At 42.6% G+C, this 14,919-nt stretch overlaps 1 protein-coding gene across 5 annotated transcripts in view; it reads left to right on the top strand.

The window, feature by feature from the left end:
* Positions 1-14,919, top strand: part of CAMK2G (calcium/calmodulin dependent protein kinase II gamma) — a 116,535-nt gene that overhangs the window by 48,843 nt on the left and 52,773 nt on the right. For all 5 annotated transcript variants that reach the window (XM_071564258.1, XM_071564254.1, XM_071564255.1 and 2 more), the window contains exon 3: positions 3,668-3,727. In XM_071564258.1, coding sequence (XP_071420359.1) covers positions 3,668-3,727 — 60 coding nt within the window. The remainder of the gene's footprint in view (positions 1-3,667; positions 3,728-14,919) is intronic.

The following is a 14,919-nucleotide window of genomic DNA, read 5'->3' as shown; positions in this document are numbered from 1 at the left end:
GTAAGTTTTCTCCTGTTTTTAAGCACCATCTCCTTAATCATTTACATTTTAAATTTTGTTACAAAAGAGCTATGTAGACTGCACTTTCCTGTCTGTGTAGATACTTACTGCTTCAGAATGTAGATGGAATAATTTTCCAAATAGCAAGATTCTTTTTTTTTGGCTGGAAAACAGTAAATGAATATTAGATGAGTGTTTGTAATATCCTGTACTTAAGTTTTAAGCATCAGCTATTGTTCAGGGCTAGACAGCTCTGTAACATAGCAGGAAAAGAGCTTAATGAAATCCAATATTTGGAAGCAGGAGGTAGATGAATTCAGACTTGGAACAGCAGTGCCAAATTTTGAGAGGAAGGATAACTAACATTTGGAGTAATTTCTGTGGGTGTATGGCTTTATTTATCACTTGAAGTCTTGAATGCAAACCTTTGTGTTTTCTAAAGATTATACTGTGTCTTAGGCAAGTTACAGTAATTACTGACTGAGTTTCATAGTTGTATGAAAGGTGGAAAAACTAGGCCCAGTGTCCTAGGCCTGGGATCCTGTCAGGTAGGTCAGATGTGTTGCCGTGTTTGTGGTAGCTGTGAGTTGTCCTTCCACTGTGCATTAAGAATAAATGCCTCCACTCCACAAATGGCTTGCAGAAATAAGTTTAATCTTTGGGACAGAGGGAGGAGAAATGATTTTCTTTGCAAGCTCTTGGTAAGGCAGGGATCTCTTCATCATTAATATAGTTAAGACTGCTTTGCATTTTAAAGTTCAGCAAGACCCTGTATAGGAGAAGCGTTAAAGCCTGCCCATTGACTGCTCTGCTGGACTCAAAAAGTTCTGGGCATTTTGTCTCCTACTGGGAATAACCTTTGTTAAATGAGAGTAAGGCAAAAAATTTGGCTCTGTGTTTATTCCTTACACATTCAGGTACCAGGGTGTTCCCCACAAGTACCAAATTGATTCTGCTGCTGATTTGACAAGAGTCAAATCCTTATATCAAACCAAAGACCACCAAGTGATGCAGATCTTTAAGGATGGGTTGGGGGAGCTTTTTTCAAGTCACTGACTGGGCTGTGTTTTGGTGCTGCCTGAACAAGATGAGTGATCCTGGAGCAGGAACAGGAGCTGTGATCCTCTAGGACCCATGGCAGGAAACCCACCCAGCCTGACCTTTTGCTGCTCTCAGTTGTGGTGGCTGACTGCTGCAGGCTGGTGCTCCCAGGGCTGGAGTGTACTTTTTCTCTGTGAGTTGCGCTTGAGTTGGCCTGTTTTGTTGCCCTGGAGACAGAAGAGTGTGGTATGCTTTCCCCCTGACCAGAAATAGTTTCCTGTAGCTTGTGACCGGAGCGCTGTACTCCTCTTCTGGTCTCTGGCCAGGCTGTGTGATGCTGGAGGGATGGGGTGTGGGGTGATGACCTCTTGTCACAAGTTCTGGTGTGGCTGCTGCCCATGAACACTAGCTGCCCTGCCAGCTCCCCTCCCTCTGCATGATGGTGTAGGATTACAGGGGAGCAATTGCTCTTGATTTACATCTCCCATGGCATTTTGATGGTTATGTCATTTTGTTTGAGCCTTGCTCCTGTCAGCTGTCTGTCCTGGCTGTCAGGACTCAGTGGCTGAGTAGCACGTGGTGGGCTCTTGCCTCTTCTTCCCTCTTTGCTCAGCTGTTTTTGCTGTCTGCTTCTCTGTGTCCTTGTACTTGGGAACAGATTCTCAGCAAGTGTAGCTGTGCACGAGGGCAATCTGATCTGGGTGGATGAAGGATCCCCTTCTGTAAGAGTTCCAAGTAGAGCTGGGAAGGAAAGTGGAGAATTTGCAATGTCCAAGCGTGCAAGTAGACTGTGGATAGCTTACCTTAAACTGTTGTCCTGCTGTGAGAATCTGTCCCAGGTGCAGAGTTTGCAGCACTGTTTGTTCCCTTGCAACTGTGTTTTGCAAAACTTCACTTGTGAGAGATGCTGCTGAAAGGGAAGCAAAGGCACCCCCACCCCTCCCTAGCAATGCAGGTGAGAAAGTGCTTGCACTGCACCAAGGCCTCAGGAGCATGGAAGCTCTCCAGGCTTTCTTGCTGTCTGCTATTTTATTGGAGAGTGGTTCTGGCATAGAACTGTAAAATATACGCAACAACAACAATAATTGCCAGGACTGAGAAGGAAGGAGAGATGAAAGGAGTAATTTACCTTCCCCCATCCCTGAACAGTAGCAGATGAGGATGTAAGCACATCTCAGCCCTATAAAGTATTAATTGGGACATTTTCTACAGTTCAGCAGTGGAAAAGAAGACACAAATCCTGCAATGCCCTGAGCTGCTATTCCCAGCCTGGGAGAGAAAGCTGTTCTGTGCTGAGATTTGGCTCAGCCTCTGACTTCTGCTCATGGGGAAGAGAACAGTTGCCCAAAGCTTCCTTTACAAGGAGGAGGGAAGACCATGCAGAGACCAAGGAGCTGGACAGGCAGCTTTCAGACAGGGCAGTGGGTCTCTAGTGGGGTTCCTATAAACAGGAAGATACTGCATTCCTACCAGTGATCTGCTGAGCAGTCCAACCAACCAAGGGTCCTGCTTACTTCTTGTGTGTCAGAAGGGTGCAGAGAAGGTGTGTTTTCAAGCCTGTATGCTAAAGGTCTGCATCAAAGGAAATGGCAAGAGTGGGCACGGACTCCTGCTTCCCCTTGCTATGTTCTTTTGATGACTGGAATGGGGAGTCCAAGGATTGGAAATTCTTGCTTGTTATCTCTTTCTAGGCATCTACATCCCCAAAGTCTAGAGTTTAGCAGCTGCCATGGCTGCCTAAAAGATTTTGTCTCACTCAGATTCTTTCAGTCAGTCTGTGCTTGTCCAGTGTGAGCTTTTAACATGAGAAAATGGGTCTTTTATGGTGTAAATTCAGGACTCAACCATTGCTGGAAAAATCTCAGTGGCTAAAAGAGCCCCTGGTTCTTGGCTGAGAAGGGCAGAGTTGCTCTGTTTCCCTCTCCTCTCCTTGAACTTGTGCATGGGAGGAAAAACCATTTTTTACTCTCCTTGATATTTTTCTTTAATCCAGATGAATGTCGTGCTCAAACTGATGTTGCCTTTGGGCTGGAATAAGCATACTTAGCATTTGGACAGAACTTCTTGCCTGGAGATTTCTAAGTGCGTGATCAGCATTTCACAAGCGAGTCTGTCCATGGCTACTGGAGTATGGTTACCTTTACAGTTCACTGAAGCTGGCAGAGTTCCCTGCTTCATGTGATGGCTGTGCACTAGCAGGAGCTATGTATTTCTCCCTCCTACTCTGCCCTTCCTTTGCAGTGTTTCTTTGGGGTGGAAGCAGTTTCTTTTCCCATTTCACGTGGGTTATTTCTGCTGAGACTTTTCCTCCAACTCTTCAGCCTTGGAGAAGGGATAAGTCTCAAGTGTCTTTGCTTATTTGAGAAGCTGATGGAAGAGCTGTGTTTTTCATTCTGCAGCTACTCACTTTGAATCAAAGGATGCAATGCCAGTGTACTGCTAGCTCTGTAGTGGGAGTGGCAGTTCCCTCACCTGAAACAGCTGTGAGGTTTTGGGAGACAGTCCTGTTCCAGCAGTTCCCAGCCCTCTGGATGTCTGCTGGGTCACTGGTCCTCTCTGTTGAATATGAGCAAGAGCTGAGTTCAGAGTTGTGATGTTTAACACCTTGTTGCTTATTCTCTTTCAGATCACCAGAAACTGGAACGTGAAGCTCGAATTTGCCGACTTCTAAAGCATCCAAACATTGGTAAATTGCCTTGGGCTCAAAGGGCTGGGGGTGAGGCAGCAGTGTGGTTCAGCTGTCATGCTGTATGAGAACACGTGTGTTCTGAATGCTCATAACTCAGCAAAGTTGCCTGTTGAAATCACCTCAGTTTCTCTAAGACAAATTCTGCTTATAAGCCTGTCCCATTCTTTTGCATCCTGACCCAGATGTTCACTAAGAGTGCCGTGTCCCTGTCTGCTCACCCATGCAGAGCTTTCCCTGCTCCTTGGGTGATGCATGACTCTTGTCTGCTCATCTGACAATGGGAGGGGGTGTTGTGCTTGTTTCCCCCACACCCATCCTCTGTTTCTTCTTCTTGGTCCTTTGTGACATGTGGGTTTAAATGCTGTGTTCAGTGACATGCCCAAAGTTAAGGGAGCTCTTCTCATTACAGTAGCCACTTACTCTGAAAACAAGAGGCTGAAAACAAATTGCCCATTGTGATGGAAAAGAATACTGGAGTAAAGGAAATAGTTTTGTCTAGAAATACAGGAAGAGGAAAAATTAGATACTACAGAAAAAACATTACTTACTGAACTGTAGAGAGAGAGAGCATGGAATTTTTATCTAGTTCCAAAGCACCAGGGAAGTTTGGACCCTTGATGATCCGCTTTTTAGGATTTTTAAATAAATAAAATCTCTAGGATTCTAACTATGATCTGATTTGAAATCATTAAGAAATACCAAACTGCCACCTTCAGCCAAACCACAGTTAAACATCCATGCCTGGGAAACCTGTGATGTGTTACACTGCCTTTCTTTCATATAACTCTGTCAATGTAGATAATACTTCAAGGGCATCCGTCTGGTCTCCTGACTTTCAGCTTCACAGTCATTTGTTCCTATCCTCTGAAGCCCTGGGAGAGGAAAGGTGCCTTAGAGCATCCCCCATGGACTAGCATCTGCAGCCTATTACATGTGTGACGAAGAAGGAATTCCACAAGCTTGGGACCTCACATAATGCAAAGCTCCTTAGTAGCAACTTTTCAGCAGAAAGAGCTTTCTTGCATCTTGAGTGTAGTTGTGGATGTATGGTATGAAGAGAGGAGCAGTGCTCATCTTCTGCAGTAATTTGCACTAATGAATGTATTAGCCAGTAAATTTATTGCTTGGTAATATTCAGAATTACTAAAACTGTAGTTATTGAGCTTCATTTGCCCTGTAAAACTTGCTTCACTTAGTTTGTAGGTGATGTCACTTTTTATTTTGACCTTAACTTCACTTTCACTATCTCTCCTTTTTTAATTTCTTGCCAGGCTTCTCACAAAGTAAATCTTATGCAAAAGAGGAAACCCACTTTTATAAGTAAACTGCATGGAAAACAGAACTGTATGCCATTTCTGGTTCATTTCTACAGGTTGTTCCTCATCTGTAATGAGTGACAGTGCTTGTCGCTTGTTCTCTTGTGGTTTGGAAAACACAGGGGGAATGTCGGTGGTTCTTGCATTTTCTACAGAGAATTTCATCTCTTCCTAGAAAGAGTAGTTTTTCTTTTAAGAAAAGGAACTAGTCATTGTAAACTCAGTGACTGCTCATGAATAGAAATAGAGGAATTAAGTTTCAGACCTACAACACAGAATTGAAGTGTGTTGACTAAGACCTCAGGAAGTCACATGGTCCATTCAGCAGTCCTGTGAAAACCTTTGATACCTGGCTGGTTCCAGGCATGTTTGTTCTTAAAAACCTTTAATGCTTTCACAGCCCCTAGTGGCAGTCTTTCAAATGTTTAATCCTTCTGTCAGTTAAATGTTAAAACCATAATTTGCTGCTCTCCTAGCTTGTTGTTTCTAGTTCTGTCTGAACTATCTATGGAAAGTAGTTTTTCTTTCTTGTAACAATCTTTTACATATTTGAAGACTGTTATCATGTCCCTTTTTAGTCTTTTTCTTCAGACTAAACAAACCCAGTTTTTTCAATCTTTTCTCATACGTCATGTTTTCTAGACTCGTCTTTTTTTTTTTTCTTCCACCCTCCCTCCTTCCCTGGACTCTCTCCAGTTGCTTCATATCTTTCTAGAAATGCAATGCCTAAAACTGGACATAAGATTCTAACTCAGGTCATGTCAGTGCAGCCTAGAGGGGGAAAAATTGCTTCACCTGTCCTACCAAAGATACTCATTTTGTACATCAGCCTTTGAAATTAGTCCTATAAATATGTTCATGATGCACATTTGTTTTCTCATACATTATTGCTCCAGATTACTTTCTGCACAACTTCTGTCAAACAAGTAATTTTTCCATCTAGTATAGATGAGGATTCCTATTGAAGTGTACATTTGTCTTTATTAAAACAAACCGGAAGAAATCCAGTCTGTGGGTTCCTCCCCTGCCCAGATTTGTCAAGACCATTTTGATTTATCTTCTGATAGTATAATAGGGTTGCAGCTCCCACAGTAACATGTCTTTAATAACAGTGCCATATATTACATCATGTAGATAATTAATAACATTGTTGAATAATGTTGGACTCTGGACAAACTCTTGAAGATACCACTTGATACATTGTTCCAGCTTGACAGTGATCAATTTTAGAATTTTTGCAATGAGTTGTATACACTACTTTAAGCTAGTTCTGAATACACATTTTTTTCTTAATTGCTTGTTGAAAGAGCGTGTAAGATGCTGTCAGAAGCCTTGCTGAAGTCCAGATGCTACATGCACTGCTGCTTCCATTTTCCTTGGACTTGTTAGGTTGTCATAGAAGGGAAACATGTTGTTCTGACATAGTGGTATTTTTTTCCCTCGAAATGTGCATTAGCAGTTAGTAATCACCTAGTTACTGGCATTCCATGTTGTAAACTCTTCTGGATGAATACTTGGTGTGTTGCCTCAGTGTGAGCTATCTGAGTATCACTGCACAAACCATGAAGAATTCTGCAGATTTTGCACTTGCTTTCCATTTCAAGTTTTGTTGTTAGTGTTTTTGTTGCCATCTGCATTGCAGCAAATCCTGTTCTTCTACAGTGACCTGAGCCTGTAGTGAGTCTGTCATTGAATTTGTGATTCTTATGCATTTAGGGTAGGACAGTTGATTCTGGACAGCAACACACTGACCACAACACTGGTACTCTGATAAAATGAAGATCACTTTAGATACAAAGTAATGATGATTTCCATTGGCTGTTGCTTTTTGTGAAATGACTGCTTTCTGAGTTATCCTAATATGCCTTCATAAAATCTCAACCCTAATTATAGGCTATTGCTCTGTAGTTGGGTATTTTGCTTGTCTGTAGGTGCACATTATGGCCAAGGTAATCACAGTGGAATAATCCTTCTGAGAGCTTGGTGTTGCAATAATTTACTTTTTGTTAGCACAAAAAAAAAGTTGATTTGAGGCAATTTTCTTCTGATCTCCAATTCATGGTATGTACCCTGTTGAATGAGTCATTAAAGCTGGTCAAACTTCAGTAGAGGAGAGACTTCTTTCCCTAAATTTCAACTAATTTTTTTTCCTCATGACAACTTCTAAAGAACTTTGCATTCTGGCCCAGAGAAGCCATTTGCCAGTCATGGCCACCAAATACAGCAGAATTGGACAGAGATCAATCAGTGATCTGTTCTCTTCAAAAAAATACACCCATTACTGAGGATATTGATGTGCTAAAGAGGCAGAAGGCAACATCATTAAAACCCTATTGTCCATAAGCAGATAAAGTGCCTGAGAAAGTTGGCAAGAGTCATGGCTCTTTGGGGAATTCCACTTCTTGAACAACTTACTGTTCCAGTGATTCACTTATGTATAAATCTTGTGGGCATTAGACATGGATGTATTCGGGAACATGTAGAAAAGAATGATGCGGTTCTCTTCTCCCTCAATCCCTGCTTTGCTGGAAAGAGGCAGAGTTCTGTAAGCACACTCATAGCCCTGACTCTTCCCTTGCAGATGCCTTCCTGATAGTGCCACTGAAACTTGTGCAATGGCTAAGATAAAATGGACTTCTGTTTGCTGTAGAGCTAAACTTACAGTGTCTCGCATATTGACTCCTGCTGCCTGGAACAGCTCTTTTGCGCTTCTGCTTAGTTGTAAACTTAATTTTAGTCAGTCTCTGTCTTTAACTTTTAAATCTTATAATTCATTCACTACAGGGACTCTCTTGTCAAAAGTTCATTTTCTTTCCCATGCTTCCTGTTACCCGTCAAATGTTGCAGCAGTGACAGAGCTGGAAACCCGAGTGTTTTCCTGTATACTTGTGAATTTAGAACAGTGCTCAATGTGACCTTTCCTGTCCTAGTACTCCCAAAGTAATAATGGTGCAAAATTTGATCAAAATCATTATTTGTAATTTTGAAAACTCTTCTCAAGAATTCCTGTCTTCTCCTACAAGGGTAGGATTGTGACTTGCTCAGTGTACAGAGCAAAAGTCTGCTCTGTGCATGGATGTTGTCCAGTATGTTGTTAGGTGTTGCCTTTCTCTTAAATTTTCTTGTAATGCCAGTCTAAATATGTGCCTAAACTTTGGATCTATGACTAGCTAATCTGTACTCTTTCTTAGATATTTTTAACTCAGCTGCACAAAAGTAGTTCTTTAATATCTTTTGTTCATAGTTGGAACCGAGCACTTCTGGTTGGTCATTGTGTCCCAGCTTCTGGCAGTCTTTGCTCTGGAGAACTGCATGCACTTAGGTCTAGAATAATGAAATCACATCTTTTAAGAGAGGTTGGTACTAACCCAAGAGCCACAGCCAAATTCTGTTTCTGATTTCTGCCTTCATATTCTCTGCTGAACTGCTTCAGAGTTAATTTCTTTGAGAGAATTTATAGAAGTGGTGAAATGCTGTCCTCAGCATCTATCAGAATTATTGCTTTTTCAGGTTTTTCCTGCTTCGGACTTCTTCTCCAAAATATACTTGCATCTGAATTCTTTTTACTTTAACTTCTTCCTGTTGGCTTTTCTCAGCATAAACCACAATTTTGGACATATTCTAATTTAAAATGGGAAGAAAATGATATAGAAATCTCCTGTGAATTAGAACAATTTCTTTTTGCCCAGATAAGTCGTATTTCCTTTGACAAGTGGTCTGTCCCCCTAGTACCTCTGAGATGTGGAAGTGATTTTAATGGATGTGTGTAAGAGAAGGCCTCCAGTTTGTGTGCCCTTATGGGGGTTGTGATGGTTATGATCAAGGTGCAGAGTGGTGCAAGGCCTGAGAAGGATGCCCTGTGTCTGTGTATGGCCTGATGGAGAATTCCACAGCGGTCATTACTAACCTGTGTAGGAAATGGTGCATTGACCATCTCTGCAGACTTAATACTGGATTTGTTGTCTTAGTGGTATCAGCTATAACTTCATGTTCACTCATTTCTCATTCTAAGATACTAATCTTGATAACAAGGCCCTCAAATTTTCCCCTCTGCTGCCACTTGGAATGTTTTCCTATCACCTTTTCCTTAACAAGAGATTTGAATTGCTTCCTTAGTGAACAAGAAAAAAATGTAGGCTGTGTTTTGCTGTAAACAGCAGATTTCCTTGTTTTCATTTGGCTGCAGGCATCCAGACTGCCTTTGCAATTGGGACAGAAAGGATGCAATGTGCAAAAAATAGTTAAAACACTGGAGATTCTCAGTGGTTTGGCCAAGATTACTGCCCTATGGATGCTCGAGGTTCCAAGTGGGAAACATGGCTGGCTGTTTAAAGCTGCTGTCCCGGGATTTCTGTTGCTGTGCTACTGCTTCTAGTGCCGAGGGGGCAGGGTGGGGGAGAAGAGACCTGATAGAAAGATTTATACTTTGGGACTTTCTTGGTTACTGAGCATCTTTTCCTTGAAAGTGCCATGAGTCTGTCTGAGCAGACAGCAAGTTGCTGACTTCAAACAATAATATTATTGGACTTACATTTTTAATGTGCTCTACTCCTACCTTGCCAAATAAAAAAAAAAATAAAAAGGATAAAGAAAAACCCACCAGCAAATGTCCAAAACCCCCTCAAACAGATTATCAGTTGGAGTGCATTCCTGCTGGAAATTTTGAGCATTTGAGCTGCAAGTTCCCATGTATTATTTCCAGTCCCTGCACTGTTAGAGATTTAGGTGAGTGCCCATGCATGTCTGTCTGATAGAACATTCCCCAAAACCCTCAGCAGTCCACTATTTTATTTCTCTTTCTGATTTTCACAGTTAATTCTTTCACTGTTTTTTAGCTCTTCATGCTTTCTTCTTTTACTGCTACCTCTTCCTATAGCTTTTCCTGTAGTTTTAAGAAAAACATTTCACCATAATCCCCCTCAGTTTTGGAATGAAGGAAAAATTTCACTTTTCTCCTTGCCAGGGAATATTTTTATTCTGTACGTCTCTCTGGTCTGTACTAGAGACATGTTTGGGTTCCATTATTCATTTCTTTAGCTGTGAGATTTATCTGTATGCAAGCAATGCCTTAAAAAATAAGTAGTGGGATGAGGGCCAGACTCAGAGCACTCAAAGGTACTGCAAATGTCAGAGAGAATTCCCCTACTCCTCCCCTCCGTGCTCTACTTAGGATAGCACTGAGGAATGGAGGGAGCCTCCTTTGAGGCCTGAGCCCTGCACGGCGCAGGGGGTGGCTGCACCCTGGTGAAATCGTGCAAGCGACAGCCTGCCTTTTGAACAGAGCCTGTAGGCGGGGGGGAAGGTGTTCATGGCTGTCCTGGGCAATGTGAGACAGGAGCTGTGCAAGGTTCCAGGTGTGGGGCTGTCAGGCAGAACAGTTGCGTCATGGGCAGGAGCTCTGCTGTGCCACCCCAAAGGCCAACTGATCCCTGCTGGCAGACACACATTAGCCAAGGAGTAGAGCATTGTACAAGAGAGCTAAAATTTGCCATGGCCACTACCCAGTGGGTGTCCTCTATGTATTTGCTTTGAGACACCAATGAAGTCAGCTTGTTATTATTTTGGGGGTCTTTAGAAAAAGCCCTCATATAATACTAGTGGTTACAAGAAATACTTTGCTTATCTTCTATGTGGCTAATAGGAAATTATTAATAACAATTCTGTATGGTCATGATTGCACTGTTATCAGGGGAGCAGGAAATCTTCCTGTTAATGCACTCTTTTGGCTCTTGTAATGTTTAACTAGGGCATACTAAATGTTATGTATCATGCTGAACTTCAGCTTTTCAATACAGACATTGTAAAATCAAAAGAAAAATAACATTTAGTTGGCACTGAAATGTTTTTTTAAAAATACTCTGTATGTGTATATGTATGTGTGTATTTATTTAACTTTTGGGGTTTTACCACTGCAGAAAGTTGAGTTTCTTAACAGGAAAGGAACTGTTCTTCCTGCGGCTCCTTTCTAGGCTGTGAATTTCTGTGCATAAAGGAATTTCCCGATTAGGCACTGCTTTAGCCTCATGTTTTAGGGCTGGAGTGTTACAAAGGTTACAGTGAGAACAATGGTGAGGGGGGAGAAACCCACCTCTGTGCACGCGTGCCATTTCATGCTTCCTTAGGACTGTTCCTTGTCTTTGCACAGCTGGCAGCAGCTTGGCTCTGCCTGGGCCAGAGCAGACTGTTAACAAGTCCTTCTTCTCTTCCGTTTTCTAAAACTTTAGAACTGCAATTGGTGTGAAATGCTGTGGGCTTGGGGAGTTTACAGCAAGCTGGTGTGTGTCCAGCATACTGTGACCTCTCTGTGTCACACTTGGGAGAGGAGGGAGAGTCCATGTTTCTAAGGGGTGATTAACAATAGCCTGCTATGTCCTGTTAGCTAACTGTCCTGCTGCCATTAGGCACTGCTCTGACAAAGCTGGTCATTAGCTGCTGCAACAGATGATTTCTAGAGGATTATTTGCATTACACATTTTAATGCTTTTTAATAGTGCATTTTTAATTAAAAGAAGAGCCCTTTTGGAAGCAGCCTGAGCAGCTGCAGCTGAATTTTGCATGTTTAATGTAATTAGAGAAACAGCTGGGGTGGGAGCTGAGCCCCCAGCTCACAGGCAGTCACAGGTTGGTGGTGGCTCCTCCCGGGACAGACATCCTGAGTGATGCAACCCGTGCAGGAAGCGTCCTGGCACACAGCCAGGCTTGGAGGTGGTGGGACAGTTCCCATCTTGGCTGCCCAGGCTAGTGAGCAGCTGGGGAAGCAGAGAGTGGGTGGTAGCCATCTGTGCGAGTCCACTTGTCGCTTGTGCTGCCATGGACAGTAGTGCTCAGTTTGCAGTCTGTCGGGCCGTGAGTATTTGTATCTTTAGTTTCAGCACCTCCTGGCGTGTTGGTGAATATCATTGGAAGAGGGCATCAGGTAGGTTTTAGCCTCCAGTTTTATTCTGTTTCTTCTGGCATGCAGAGTCTCTTGAAATATGCCCCTTGCAGTTTCTCTTACCTCCTCCATTTCTCCATGATACAGGCAAATGTCTGATGTCTGGTTTGGAAACTGCTGAGAAGTGAAGCTCTGGCTGTTTCTAATGAGTGGCTGACCTTTAAATAACATGGTTCAGTCCAGAAGATCCCAGAGTACTTTGGAGATTGCACTACTAAGGCTACATGAAAGAGTTCCTGGGTTACAATTACCATGGGCCAGGAAACAACCATAAATTTCTGTTGCTTTGTATTGGCTCTGCTGCAGGTATTGCAACACAAGCAACTTCATTTCAGAGCCCCAAATACTATGGAATCACAGCACACAATCTGTGCAGAGGTAGTTGGCTAATACCATCCGTTACGTTGCCATACTACTGAAATGCTATACTCTTAAGAACACCAGTGAATCTAGATGTAGCAAACAAGATTACCTGTAGCTTGAACACTGTCCCTAAGGACAGTCAAAAACCACTAGTATGTAGGAGCAAGCATATTTCAGCCTGTGTTACCTTTTCCTAAGCAGAGATGAGTGATTGCTGGGCGAAGATACTGGGAATTGCCCCGTGAAATTGTTCCTCAGCAGATTCCTTTTGTTGTGTCTTTGGAAACTTCTTTTCCAGCAGATATTGGCTTGCAGCATATTGCCAGAAAGCACCCTGTGTTAACAGGAGCCTACCTGCTCCAGCGCAGGCTGAGCCCCTGGGCAGCCCTGCTCCACTGTTTACTGTGGATGTGGGGAATGCTCCTTCTGGGGCTTACGTGCCAGGCATAAGTGCTGCTGGCCTGTTGTGCTTGACATAAGAGTTAAAAGATAATAAAATTCAGCACACTGGACAGAGTGAAAGGGAGATGTGGGTCAAAGCTAGGCTAGGCAGATTCTGCATTTGTGGCCCCAGTATCAACTGGCCTTTTAGATGTGACCTTTTTGAAAATGAGATGCCTGTTGCTTTTCAGTCTCCTCCTATGTTCTTGTAGTTCAGGTGGATTTTTTATAAAAATTGAAAGCTCCTTTCTGATCTCTTCATGATTCCCTTCAACTTTTGCATTCACAGAGCCTTGCTTTGCGTGACTCAGCAGCAATTTGCATTGGTTATTAGGCTGGTGCAGTTTGATATTAAGGAGATTTTCCTTTTATGCTCAGTTGGTTCATATCAGTCATCAGAGAGCTGTGGCTGTCTGTACAGGGTCACTTTATTCAGGCAGGGAATGCAAACCATGTTGCATGACCGTTACTGTATTGCTGTTTCTCACTAAAATACTTAATTTTCTGTAGTTAATATGATAGCTTATTAATATTAGTTCTTTCAAAAATAAAAACTATGTGCATGAGGATTTTGAAACAATTTGAAGTAGCAGCTTGAAATTCTGTTCTTGAGGCAAGATTTCCAGTGAGACTCTGAAGACAGCAGGCAGAGAAGAACAGCATTCACAGCAGATGTTCTTAGAAAGTGCTTGAATTCGTGGTACACAGCTGCTGTTAAGTTCAGTAGCCGCAGCACATCTCCTTGAGCCACTCACTGGATGAGTACTTTTATTGTTATTTCTCCATATTTCTTATAATGGATAATCAGGTTTAGGGCATACTTTGCCCTCCGGTATTTACATATGATGGTATTTTTCACCCTCTCATATCAACAGGTTACACAGATATGAGCAGCCTTTGTGGGCTCTATTCAACTCCTTGGTTAAAGCTGGACTTGCGGTAGGTAGTAACAGAGTTGTTAGGCAGTGTGTCAGGACCAGCAACCTGTGGAACAAATGGGATCTTCTTTTCATGGAAAAGTGTCTGAAACGGACTTGGGTTTCACTCTTGGAACTGGCCATTCAGGAAACTGTCTTGTCTTCCGGGGGAGGGCACCTGCACGGGATGTCTTTAAGCAGAGAGGGCTCTATACTGTTTGGGCAGTGAAGGTATCAGATGGTTTCTGATGTTTGTGTGTCTTCATGATGAATACTCAAACAGTGTGGATCATATTTGTGAACCAAAGTGGAGACAAGGCACAGAAACTTTTAAATTATTTTTTATCCTTCAGTTACTTCTAAATATATGCGATTTCATGGACTGGCTGAATAGTTTTGGAAAAGGCAGATCATGCTGTTAAGCTGATTCTACCTGGTAGTTAGCACTGTATTAGAAAACAGGACATTTTGACCTAGTGTGGCATCAAAACGGTCCATTGCAGTCTCCTTGCTGGTCAGGTAAGCAAAATGTTAGGGTGAAATGTCACTAGTGTTCTTTCTGTTCTGCTACTCAGCATTGCTGTTGTTTCTTTGCATCAGCATCCGTATGAAGTAGGTGAGGACTGGAATTGAAAATCACAAGTTTTGGTATACTCAGACTTTTCTTAATTTTTTCTGACTCCCCTCATTGCTGTCCCACTCCACACTTAAAGCCCAGTATTTTGAACTGTCACTAATTATTCCCGTGCAAGGTGGTGGGGCCCAGTGTCATTTTTCCCGTAGCTTTTCTTGATTTTGCTGTTCTACCATTACTCACTGAGCTTTGTTATCTCAGCAGATTAAATCCTGGGCAGATTTTGTTCCAGCATTGCTCTGCTCTGTTGTGAGGAGGCAGCTCCCTTGTTAAGTTAATGACCTGTGTCCTGCCTCCAAGGCCTTCTTTTGCTGTGCAGCCCTAGGGTGATGTACAGCGTCAGTATTTATGAATTGTGTCTGTCCTCCTGTCATGGTTCCTCACCTAAGGATGCAAGTAGTGTTTTACTGTCCTTGAAGGCTCTTTTTGCTGCCTCTGCCAGTATCTGCCAGCTGAATTGCTACTTCCTTCCCTTTTCATAATGTAGCTGACAAAATTGCTTTCCTTGGGACAAAGAAATAGCACCAATCAGCTCATTTGTGTTTCATTTTCTGATGTAATTTGCTGCCCGCATCTTTATGTCA

This window comes from Pithys albifrons, chromosome 9 (assembly GCF_047495875.1).
Source record: "Pithys albifrons albifrons isolate INPA30051 chromosome 9, PitAlb_v1, whole genome shotgun sequence".
Taxonomy (NCBI): Eukaryota; Metazoa; Chordata; class Aves; order Passeriformes; family Thamnophilidae; genus Pithys; species Pithys albifrons.
Note: the sequence above shows the minus strand (reverse complement) of the source record. Positions and strands in the feature narration are given on the sequence as shown.